Genomic DNA, 12,223 nt, shown 5'->3' on the forward strand with positions numbered 1-12,223 from the left:
GTGCCCGTGGCAAGACACCTGTCGAATTTGAAATCCATCGGACCAACGGTTCGAGAGATATGTGGTTAACACACACACACACACACACACAGACAGACAGACAGACAGACAGACGGACATACAGACAGACAGACGTTTCTGTAATTTATAGATAGATTACTAAAGACAAGTAAGCAGTCAGTAATAAAATAAGAACAAATAATAAAATTACAAATAGAACAAATAAATACAATAGAACAAAGAAAGGTGACAAATGAAATCAACAGTGTTTTCAGAGTTTTAACAGTAGTTGTCAGGTACAGAAATTTGAATAAAATAATCAAATGTGAAATAACACTGCATATTCTTTACTGTATAAAATATATAGATGGATCTTTATAAAGTTAGAAAAGTTTTTGATGACACTGTATTTCGATAGTCCACTTTGGGCATTCTACTAACTATAAGTAACTTTGCAGCTACATGTCAACTGTCACTAGAGTATTAGTAGACTGTCTGCTTAATACACATCTACAGCACACGTGTGAAGGACCAGCTCCTGGAGGACAACCATCCTGCAGAGTTTAGCTTTAACTACCAGGAACTGTTTCAGGTGTGCTTGATTAGGATTGGAGGACAGTGGCCCTCAAGGATCTGAGTTTGAGACCCCCGATCTACAGTCTCTTTCTCTCCTTCAGCTGCTTTTCTTTCTGCTGCTGTTTTTAGTTTTACAGCTGGACGTCTTGAACATCTGAAGGCCTTTAAACTTCCTGTTGAATTTGTCCAGCTGTTTGTCCGTCTGTGCCAGGAGGTCTAGAGAGAGAGAGAGACAGTCTTAAAACACTAAATTGAAAACACTGAATGTGATGAAGTGATGAGGGCCGTTTCTCACCTGTCCTCTGGATCACAGCAGACATCATCATGTCCTCCTCCTCTTCCCTGATGAAGAACACAACACATCCATCAAGAACACATAATCATCATGTGACCTCACACTGCTGGGGTCAGGTGACCTCTGACCTCAGTCTGTCCAGATCCAGGCTGCTGATGATGTCATTCCTCTGCTGGATGATTGACAGCAGGTGTGACATGAGCTGATGTTCCCGCTGTCATCAGAGCTCCAGTCTGGTTCTGGACAATCACACGCACATTCATCAGAAGCTATAAACTACAGACACTTTATACTTAATTTCATACACTGAAAAAAGTGTTTTTCTGACTTTTATGTTCCAGTAGAATTATCTAAACTTTCATAAATCAAGATATATATATATATTAAATATTATACTTTTATTTTAGTTAAGAAGTCTTTGTGGAGTGAAGCAGGGCAGAGAGCCGTGGGAGTGGAGCGTGGCCAGTGAAGCGAATGTTAATGAACGACACCTGTTTGACACACCGGAAGGATGAAAGGAGGAGGGATGACAGTGTAAGACGAGAGAGAACCAGGCCTGGAATATTTACGTTGTGCTTTATTATATTTATATGTGGCAGTCATCCATGAGGGACTAGGGCATTATTTGCATTACAGTTCATCGTTTGTAGGTTCCTGCCTCCTTCTTCCCTGAACTCTGAACTTTATTTCAATATTGTTAAATGATAAATTGATCAAAATAAGGTGAGACTGCCAGCCTAGAGAGCACAGGGACCAGTGGACTTGGGAGCAGTAGACTTGGGAGCAGTGGACTTGGAACCAGTTGACTTGGAGCCAGTGGACTTGGAGCCAGTGGACTTGAGACCAGTGGACTTGGGACCAGTGGACTTGGGACAACCAAGCATGGGACCACTGGATTTGGGACTACTGTACTTGGAACCACTGGACTTGGGACCAGTGGACTTGGGACCCATATACTTTGGACCAGTGGACTTGGGACAACCAAGCATGGGACTACTGAATTTGGGACTACTGGACTTGGAACCACTAGACATGGAACCAGTGGACTTGGGACTTGGTGTCAATCCAGTACAAGTTATTCAACATCAAGTTATGCTAGTCCAGAGAAACAGCTAGTTTTACAAAACTTAAAACTGTATTCGACATCAGTCAAATCACCTTGTCTTCAAGACAAAAAGCTGAACTGCTGGATACATATTTGTGGATATGGTCTTCTATAACAATTTGGTGAGGGAGAGCTGGATGCAAGTGAAGATTTGTTTAATAATAAAACAAGGAAAAAGAGAAACAAAAGAAACTAAAATGAGCACACCAACATGAAATCTATAGAAGGACAAGATCTGACAATGAACACTGGAACCACAAGGGCTTAAATACACAGGGACAAATAGACTAACAAGACACACATGGAAACAATTAAGGGTGCTTTCACACCTGCCTCATTTAGTTCGGTTGAATCGCACTAGAGTTCGTTTTCCCCGTTGGTGCGGTTCGTTTGGGCTGGTGTGAATGCGGCAATCGCACTCGGGTGCGCACCAAAAGCGGACCAAACAAGCGTACCGAGACCTGCTCGAAGAGGTGGTCTCGGTACGCTTTGAAACGAACTCTGGAGCGGTTCGTTTGTGGTGAGAACGTGATCCGACCTCGAACAGAACCAACTGCCAAAGAAATGCGCATTTTTGGACTAAACCAGTTGCCGTAGTCAGCAGCGCTGTGATTATGGGATGAGGAGAAATGTTTGTTGACAGTTTGCACTCGCGGACAAACTTGGAGTTGTGAGGAGGTGCGGAGCCTGATAGAAATTATTAACAGCCGCATCCTCGCTTCATTCTCAAATATTATTGTTTGTCTAAAGTGGTGTAAACTATAATAACCTATGACCAAGGATACAATCAGCCCACGCAGTCGTCTCTCCATAGTAAACGGTGGCGTGTTATGCACGCGTCGCCTCCTCCTAAAGTGACTCGCCGCGTGCATTGAATAAAAAAATTTTTTAAGCCGCATCCTCGCTTTGGACAAACTATATAATAAACTATGACTAGGGATACAATCAGCCCACGCAGTCGTCTCTCCATAGTAAAAAGTGGTGTGTTGTCTGCCGGATGTTCCTCCTCTTTGCTTAATTCCGGGAGTTCTGTTGGAATTTTCCCGCACGTTAATTCTGACAATCGAAGTGCAGTTATGAAAATACGTTCAAGACCCATCTGGCCAACGAGTGATGTGGATGTTGTCACATGACTGCATTTTGGTTCGTTTCATAAACTGATCCGGACCAGAGCGATAAGTGTGGTGTGAAAAGAAACCAAAACGCCTGAAAAATGCTACAAAGTATAATTTTTCTCCCTTGGTCCGGACCAAATGTACCGAACTACAGATGTGAAAGCACCCTAAGAGACTAAGGGTGTATTCACACCAGGAAAGTCCGATAGTTCACTTGCTTTGGTCCGGACCAAATAGAATGTTGATTTTTTTTTGTTTGGTACGGTTCGCTTTCACACTGTTCTTTTTGCAAGTGAACCAAAATGTGTAAACCAAACCACACGTGCGCTAAGGTCGTCCATTCATTGGACAGGAATTCTCAAGCAGGGAAAAGCAGGAAGTGCACAAACAGGCTCAGCATGGAGATATTTCGTAATGTAATATTTGTTATTTTACTGATTTGGTGTTATTCTCTACAAACGCAATATGAAGAAACTATATGGTATAGATAAAAGCCCGCCCGCACTGACTTGGGTCTTTACATGCGCTTCCTGAGGCACGACACACACACGCAAGGTCTCTCGCTCCCTCTCTCTGCCGTGCGCGCGCTCTTGCTCGCTCGCTTTAGACACCATTATGCCAAAATGTCCGTTTTGTTAAGTATCCTCATAAGAGCAGTCAAATAAAAAGACACAGTTTTCTGCAGTTGGGTCGGTTCATGTTCACACCGTAAACGAACCGTACCAGAGTTCGTTTGGAACCGTACCGAGACCACCTCTTCAGCTGGGTCTCGGTTCGATTGTTTGGTCCGCACCCGAGTTTGATTGCTGTATTCACACCTGCCCAAAAGGTCCGCACCAAGGGGGGAAACGAACTAGAGTTCGATTCAATCGAACCAAACGAGGCAGGTGTGAATACACCCTAAGAAGGGGAAACAGGAATTGAAGAAGACGCACTATGTTTGCAAGCTGCCAATAAAATCTACCGAAGAAGAAGAAGAAGAAGAATTGAAGAAGACTACAAACTAAAAGACTACACAACAAAAGCACAGAGAACAGACAGACATTACATTACGGTGTCTTGAATTAAGAATATTCAGATATTTGCACTGGAAAACAAGAAAATCTCAGTGTTGATTGTCTTTTTCGAGACATTTATATGATAGTATCATCATCTACATCTGTTCATTTGAATATTTGATATCAGAGATTAGAAGAATCCATGCCAGTCCATATTAACCATCATCAAAACAAACATTCACATTAAGAAACATGATTGATTCAGTTTGTCACCTGGTTTGTTGAAGAGGCACCTGAGCTCAAACTCTACATCAGTCTGGTGCTGCTCCAGACGATGCTGTCTCAACCTGAACACACACACACACACACACACACACACACACACACACACAGTGGGTACGGAATGTATTCAGACCCCCTTAAATTTTTCACTCTTTGTTATATTGCAGCCATTTGCTAAAATCATTTAAGTTCATTTTTTTCCTCATTATTGTACACACAGCACCCCACATTGACAGAAAAACACAGAATTGTTGACATTTTTGCACATTTATTAAAAAAGACAAACTGAAATATCACATGGTCCTAAGTATTCAGACCCTTTGCTGTGACACTCATATATTTAACTCAGGCGCTGTCCATTTCTTCTGATCATCCTTGAGATGGTTCTACACCTTCATTTGAGTCCAGCTGTGTTTGATTATACTGATTGGACTTGATTAGGAAAGCCACACACCTGTCTATATAAGACCTTACAGCTCACAGTGCATGTCAGAGCAAATGAGAATCATGCGGTCAAAGGAACTGCCTGAAGAGCTCAGAGACAGAATTGTGGCAAGGCACAGATCTGGCCAAGGTTTCAAAAAAATTCTGCTGCACTTAAGGTTCCTAAGAGCACAGTGGCCTCCATAATCCTTAAATGGAAGATGTTTGGGATGACCAGAACCCTTCCTAGAGCTGGCCGTCCGGCCAAACTGAGCTATCGGGGGAGAAGAGCCTTGGTGAGAGAGGTAAAGAAGAACCCAAAGATCACTGTGGCTGAGCTCCAGAGATGCAGTCGGGAGATGGGAGAAAGTTGTAGTAAGTCAACCATCACTGCAGCCATCCACCATTCGGGGCTTTATGGCAGAGTGGCCCGACGGAAGCCTCTCCTCAGTGCAAGACACATGAAAGCACACCTGAAGGACTCCAAGATGGTGATAAATAAGATTCTCTGGTCTGATGAGACCAAAATAGAACTTTTTGGCCTTAATTCTAAGTGGTATGTGTGGAGAAAACCAGGCACTGCTCATCACCTGTCCAATACAGTCTCAACAGTGAAGCATGGTGGTGGCAGCATCATGCTGTGGGGGTGTTTTTCAGCTGCAGGGACAGGATGACTGGTTGCAATCGAGGGAAAGATGAATGCGGCCAAGTACAGGGATATCCTGGACGAAAACCTTCTCTAGAGTGCTCTGGACCTCAGACTGGGCCGAAGGTTCACCTTCCAACAAGACAATGACCCTAAACACACACAGCTAAAATATCGAAAGAGTGGCTTCACAACAACTCCGTGACTGTTCTTGAATGGCCCAGCCAGAGCCCTGACTTAAACCCAATTGAGCATCTCTGGAGAGACCTGAAAATGTCTGTCCACCAACGTTTACCATCCAACCTGACAGAACTGGAGAGGATCTGCAAGGAGGAATGGCAGAGGATACCCAAATCCAGGCGTGAAAAACTTGTTGCATCTTTCCCAAAAAGACTCATGGCTGTATTAGATCAAAAGGGTGCTTCTAAATACTGAGCAAAGGGTCTGAATACTTAGGACCATGTGATATTTCAGTTTTTCTTTTTTAATAAATGTGCAAAAATGTCAAGAATTCTGTGTTTTTCTGTCAATATGGGGTGCAGTGTGTACAATAATGAGGAAAAATGATTTTAGCAAATGGCTGCAATTTAACAAAGAGTGAAAAATTCAAGTGGGTCTGAATACTTTCCGTACCCACTGTACACCTGCATTTGTTATTGTTTTGACATGCATCAATCTGTAAAATTTGGCCTCACTAAAAATCCTACTTTTCCTACATGCAAATTTTAGAACATGTTAATTCAAATGCTAAACATGCAAATAACATCCTTTTAATTCAAAAGGCTAAACAATGTTTTATTGGAAAAAAAATACATAAACAAGGTTTAGATTTTTTTTGGGGGGGGGGTTAGAGAAAATAGTTACTTCAATATAAAACCATTATGTCTATGGAAAGACCTCATTTAAAAAAAAAGCATGTAAAATGTACCTGTGTGTGTGTGTGTGTGTGTGTACTCACATATACACCAGTTCGGCATCTCTGCGCACTAACATGTTCTTCTTATGAATCAGAATGAACCAGTCGACTAGAAGTTTCTCTGAAACAAACATACAAGCTTCAGTCCTGCTGATCTGATGATTATTGAAGACTAGCAGTGACACATCCTCTATTAGCTGTTGCTGTATGTTTGTCTGTTAGCATTACCATTAGCGTGTGTTGTTGTGTGAGGAGATTATAGCATGTTTCTCACCATCCGTTCGTCTCCTCATCTCTCTCTCCAGCTGCACTCCTCTCTTCTCCAGCTTCAGCAGACGCTCCTCCAGCTCCTTCTGCTCCTCACACACCTCCTTCTCTGACACGAGTGTGTCTGTGCTCACCTGAACACACAATCAATCATCCTTCAGTCAGAGAACAGAGACTCAAACATCTGATGGTGAGACAGAGAAGAAGACTCAATCCTAAAGTATTGAAAATAATAAAAAATATCAGCTGATCAATGACACTATTTTCATTAAGAGCTGCTGTACAGCCGAATTGAACTGTTTGCATCGCTGAATTATTTTCCTGTTATCACTGTAAAGCTGTTTTGAAACAATCATAAATAAAGGTGACTTGACTTGATAATGGAGCAGATGGGAATATTGTGTTTGTGATCCTGTGTTAGATTTGTACATTATTAATGTGTGTTAATGTCAAAATCATTTAAGGTTTGGACATACTGTATTTCACATAGTTTTACATCAAAAAAAAAAAGTGCATTAAACTGAATTAAAACACTCAAGTTCACTACAGGTTTGTAACAAATCTAAAATGAATGATTTTAAATATGGTTATATAGAGAAACTGATCAGTTTGCTAACTGAAACCACAAAAGAACTGCTGAACTAAAGTCTTTTTCTTCTTTCTCTGTCTTGTACTGTGAGTTTGTAGTTTGAAGTGAAGGTCTCTAATCGTCAGTATGAAGCATCATTCACTCCAACAGCAAAACAAACACAGTTTCTGTCTCACCTTCCTCTTGATGAGCGGGAAACCGTGGGCAGAAGCCGCAGCCTGATGCATGCTGGGAACTGAAGATAAGGTTTGTGGTTTGTGTGCAACTGAAGTTTCGAAACTTAAAGGGTTTTGCTTGATAAAGAGAAAAACAGAGACAATCTAATGTTAACACACACACATCTCAAGAGATTGCAAAGAGAAAAACAACAACCCACAACCACAATCTGTGACTCTTCAGTCTGAGCGTCAGACGTCTGATCACATGATTCAGCTCACACACAATTCATTACAGAAATAACATGACTCTGAAAGGGAAGTTAATGCTGCATCACCCACTAAGCAAAATGATGTCCAAAACACGTCTTTTCAATGTCTTTGTCACAAAAGTCGGACGTTGAAAAGACGTCCACTGAGGAGCCAGAGTGAAAGTTTTTATGACGTCTTTTTTTGACGTGTTCTGCACGTCCGATATCTAGACATTCATCGAACCTTCGTACAAAGTTAAAACTAGTTCAGATGTGGCCATTGTGGACATATTTTCAGCATCATTTATGGTCTCATTTAGACATAATTACTTTGACTATTGCTGTCAGATGATCTCAGTGAGAATTTACAGAGGTTTAGATGTTGATATTTGTTTAATTTGAAGTGTCATCATTGTGGTGATCAGTGTTTGCTTTAGTTGGGCTCTTGTAGTAAACCTGCAAGTCTCAGTCTGCAGTAAACCTGTCTCACTGTCTTCTGTGTGTGTGTGTGTGTGTGTGTGTGTGTGTGTGTGTGTGTGTGTGTGTGTGTGTGTGTGTGTGTGTGTGTGTGTGTGTGTGTGTGTGTTTTACCTGAAGCAGGAGCGGTGATACAGACGTCCCTTCACCAAAACCCTCTGAATGAGATGAACACGTGTGTGACAGACACTACATACACTTTTATCTGAAGATCTGATCACATCTGATGAGAACTGAGAGAATGAGAACAGAGAGATGAATAACAGACAGTCGGACAGACAGAGACAGGTGAAGACAGACAGAGAGACAGACAGACAGACAGACAGACAGACAGACAGACAGACAGAGACAGAGAGACAGACCGACAGAGGGACAGACAGACAGAGACAGACAGACAGAGAGACAGACAGAGACAGACAGAGGGACAGAGAGACAGAGACAGACAGAGGGACAGACAGAGAGACAGACAGACAGAGACAGACAGAGGGACAGACAGACATACAGACAGAGAGAGAGAGAGACAGACAGACAGAGAGACAGACAGACAGACAGAGAGAGGGAGACTGACAGAAAGACGGACAGACGGACAGAGACAAACGGACAGAGACAGACAGACATACAGACAGACAGACAGAGGGACAGACAGAGAGACAGACATACAGACAGACAGACAGAGGGACAGACAGAGAGACAGACAGACAGAGGGACAGACAGACAGAGGGACAGATGGACAGACAGACAGACAGACAGACAGACAGACAGAGGGACAGACAGAGAGACAGACAGACAGACAGACAGACAGACAGACAGACAGACAGAGACAGAGAGACAGACCGACAGAGGGACAGACAGACAGAGACAGACAGACAGAGAGACAGACAGAGACAGACAGAGGGACAGAGAGACAGAGACAGACAGAGGGACAGACAGAGAGACAGACAGACAGAGACAGACAGAGGGACAGACAGACATACAGACAGACAGACAGAGGGACAGACAGACATACAGACAGACAGACAGAGGGACAGACAGAGGGACAGACAGACAGAGGGACAGATGGACAGACAGACATACAGACAGACAGAGGGACAGACAGAGAGACAGACAGACAGACAGACAGAGACAGAGAGACAGAGAGACAGAGACAGACAGACAGAGGGACAGACCGACAGACAGAGGGACAGACAGACAGAGACAGACAGACAGAGAGACAGACAGACAGAGACAGACAGAGGGACAGAGAGACAGAGACAGACAGAGGGACAGACAGACAGAGAGACAGACAGACAGAGACAGACAGAGGGACAGACAGACATACAGAGGGACAGACAGACATATGGACAGACAGAGACAGACAGACAGACAGACAGACAGAGACAGACAGACAGACAGACAGACAGAGGGACAGACAGACATACAAATGGACAGACAGACATGGACAGACAGAGAGACAGACAGACAGACAGAGGGACAGACAGACAGATACCTGAGTGCGAGTCTGTTCTTGTCTTCTGGTTCTGCTAAGTTCAGCCTTCACAGGAATCTTCTGACTATCTGATCAGATCCAGAGATTATCAGTCAATTTCAGCTCTACTCAATCATGATGAACATGTGAGATCTTCATTAGTTTACAGTTTCTCATGATCCGTACCGAGAGGTTTTCCATTAAAGACACAGTAGAGCTGTGAGACGTAAGTGTTGATGGACAGAAGATCTGGCTCTTCCACACACATCAGCTCATCCGGATTTAGCAGAGCAGGAATTCCCAGCTCACGCTCCGCAACCTCAAATGCCTGAAGATGAAGAGAAATAAAGGATATGAGAGGGATAAACTCAACCAGAACATTCATCACAGGTGTAATAATCACAGGTACAGTAAGTACAGTGAGCTTCTATGGAGCAAAATCCTGAGATCTGAGGTGGTTTATTGTCAATTTGGATAAATAAATCTCTTCCGAGTCTTTCTCTCAACAGATTCCTCGATCATCTCACATGTGAATCTTCAACATCTTCAGCTACAGAAACTAAAGTCCAGCTGATCTCTACAGAAACTCACCAGACGCATGTTCTCGCAGACGTTGTGTTTGGACAGAGAGTGTAAATCTCTGCAGAGAGAAACAAACAGAGGCTGAAGACCCATCAGATACACACAGAACACATGTGGATATGAGAAGAAACACACAAGATGTTTCTAAACAACAGAAAACAGCTGATATGTGCATTTAAATAATCTAGAGCAAGAGTTTTCAAACTGGGAGGGTTTTTTTTGGGGGGGGGGGGGGGTGTCATATCTTTTTTTTCCAAGTTACCATATGGTAAACATACTGTTCACATATTCATGAAAGCCCTTATATTATCATTTTGAGATTATACCATGGCACTGAACAACTACTGTAGAATACCATTACACTTATAATTTAAAGCATGTATTGTTCATTTAATAATATCTTGAACTACTTTTGTCCCATCTTCATTAACTGGCTAATTTATTGCCTACAGATGATCATGAATTATCAAATTAAAAAGTAATGACACAATGAATTGGTGTTGATTCTTACAGTGATTCTTACAGTTTAATGATATTAAACTCATGATATTAAACTCATTACTCGGTTTTGATTCTTACAGTAGATCAGATTATATTAAACTCGTGATTCTTACAGTGGATCAGATCATATTAAACTCGTGATTCTTACAGTGGATCATCTTAAACTTGTGATTCTTATAATGGATCATATTAAACTCGTTATTCTTACAGTAGATCATATTAAACTCATGCTTCTTACAGTAGATCATATTAACTTCTTACAGTATCTCGGGTCTGTGTTTATGGATGATCGCACAGAAAGCCAGTCCATCTGTGAATGAGGAGCTCATATCTGTGATCTGAACATCAGAATAACCTTCACAAACATCTCGACACCAGTCCTGGAGAGCTCTCACTGAACACATGACCGGGAAACACACTTCTTTACTTCAGTCTCTCCAGGTAAAGCATCATTGACGCGGGGACGCGCTCTTCAGACCAGTGGCGTGCACAGACCTCCTCTGGGGCAGGGGTGGAAGGACCAAAAAGGTCACTTTTTAAAAAAAACATTTATTTTTAAAATAAATCACCTGTATTTAAAGGTCCCGTTCTCCGTGATCCCATGTTTCAAACTTTAGTTAGTGTGTAATGTTGCTGTTAGAGCATAAATAATATCTGTAAAATATAAAGCTCAAAGTTCAATGCCAAGCGAGATATTTTATTTAACAGAAGTCGCATACAGCGAAGGGCCTGTTTGGACTACATGCCTCTACTTCCTTCTTCAATGACGTCATTAGAACAGTTTTTGGACTAACCTCCGCCTACAGGAATACACAAAAAAAGGGCGCATGGTCTTGTTGCGCTCCCATGGGCACGGAGAAGAGGAATGCCGTGTTCCAGGCAACCTGTAACCCGTGTTTTTTCAACTCGTAACTGGGAGTACATCGATCTAGTACGAGTTCACGGGTGGGAAGTCACAGGTTTGACTGCCGTTCCAGTGCACTTTCACGGGTATAAGGTTGGAAAAACACGGGTTACAGGTTGCCTGGAACGATGTACTCCCAGTTACGAGTTGGAAAAACACGGGTTACAGGTTGCCTGGAACGATGTACTCCCAGTTACGAGTTGGAAAAACACGGGTTACAGGTTGCCTGGAACGCGACAGAAGAGTTGCGTTTGTAGAGTGTGTTTGTCGCTGTCACATTCACCGTCTGTCATCGTCCTGTTCACTACACTTCCCAGAATCCTCCTTGTCTCCACACCTAAACTCACTCCCTCAATTAACCACCTGTTCATCGTCTTCATCATCCGTGTCACCTGTCCTCACCTCGTTATAGTTCATTAGTGTCTGTATTTAGTTCTCTCTGTTCAGTCTGTCTTGGTCGGTTATTGTTTGAGCACACGCTCACTGTTTCGTGTCTTTCTTTATTAATAAACCTTTGTTATTTTTGTACTTCGCTTGGCATTGTCTTCTTCCTCAACCCGGACGTTACAGAATAACCGACCACATCATGAGCTGGGAGCTCGTTGGACATATCGCGGCTTTGGCTCGGGATAGCCGCGATCTGTTGCATTTCGCCATTCCAGCCGAGCCTGCACTT

The 12,223-nt window shown here is 42.7% G+C and overlaps 1 protein-coding gene across 4 annotated transcripts; it reads right to left on the reverse strand.

The window, feature by feature from the left end:
* Positions 1 to 255: 255 nt before the first annotated feature.
* On the reverse strand, positions 256 to 9,754 carry LOC311292760 (MICAL-like protein 1). Of its 4 annotated transcripts, XM_084412570.1 has the most exons (9): positions 9,582 to 9,754; positions 8,210 to 8,328; positions 7,389 to 7,505; positions 6,631 to 6,757; positions 6,399 to 6,477; positions 4,363 to 4,436; positions 1,000 to 1,110; positions 872 to 918; positions 256 to 792 (listed from the first exon to the last, which is right to left on the reverse strand). In XM_084412570.1, exons 3-7 carry the CDS (start codon positions 7,437 to 7,439, stop codon positions 1,001 to 1,003), a joined length of 441 nt encoding a protein of 146 aa, XP_084268696.1. In that variant the 5' UTR covers positions 7,440 to 7,505; positions 8,210 to 8,328; positions 9,582 to 9,754; the 3' UTR covers positions 256 to 792; positions 872 to 918; position 1,000. The 4 variants fall into 4 exon arrangements, 3 of the variants coding, with proteins under 3 accessions (XP_084268696.1, XP_084268697.1, XP_084268698.1); XR_014627789.1 differs by lacking the exon at positions 4,363 to 4,436 and having other exon boundaries at positions 264 to 792; XM_084412571.1 differs by lacking the exons at positions 8,210 to 8,328; positions 9,582 to 9,754 and having other exon boundaries at positions 7,389 to 7,546.
* Positions 9,755 to 12,223: the final 2,469 nt, after the last annotated feature.

Source organism: Rutilus rutilus (assembly GCF_951802725.1).
Source record: "Rutilus rutilus genome assembly, chromosome: 1".
Classification (NCBI taxonomy): domain Eukaryota; kingdom Metazoa; phylum Chordata; class Actinopteri; order Cypriniformes; family Leuciscidae; genus Rutilus; species Rutilus rutilus.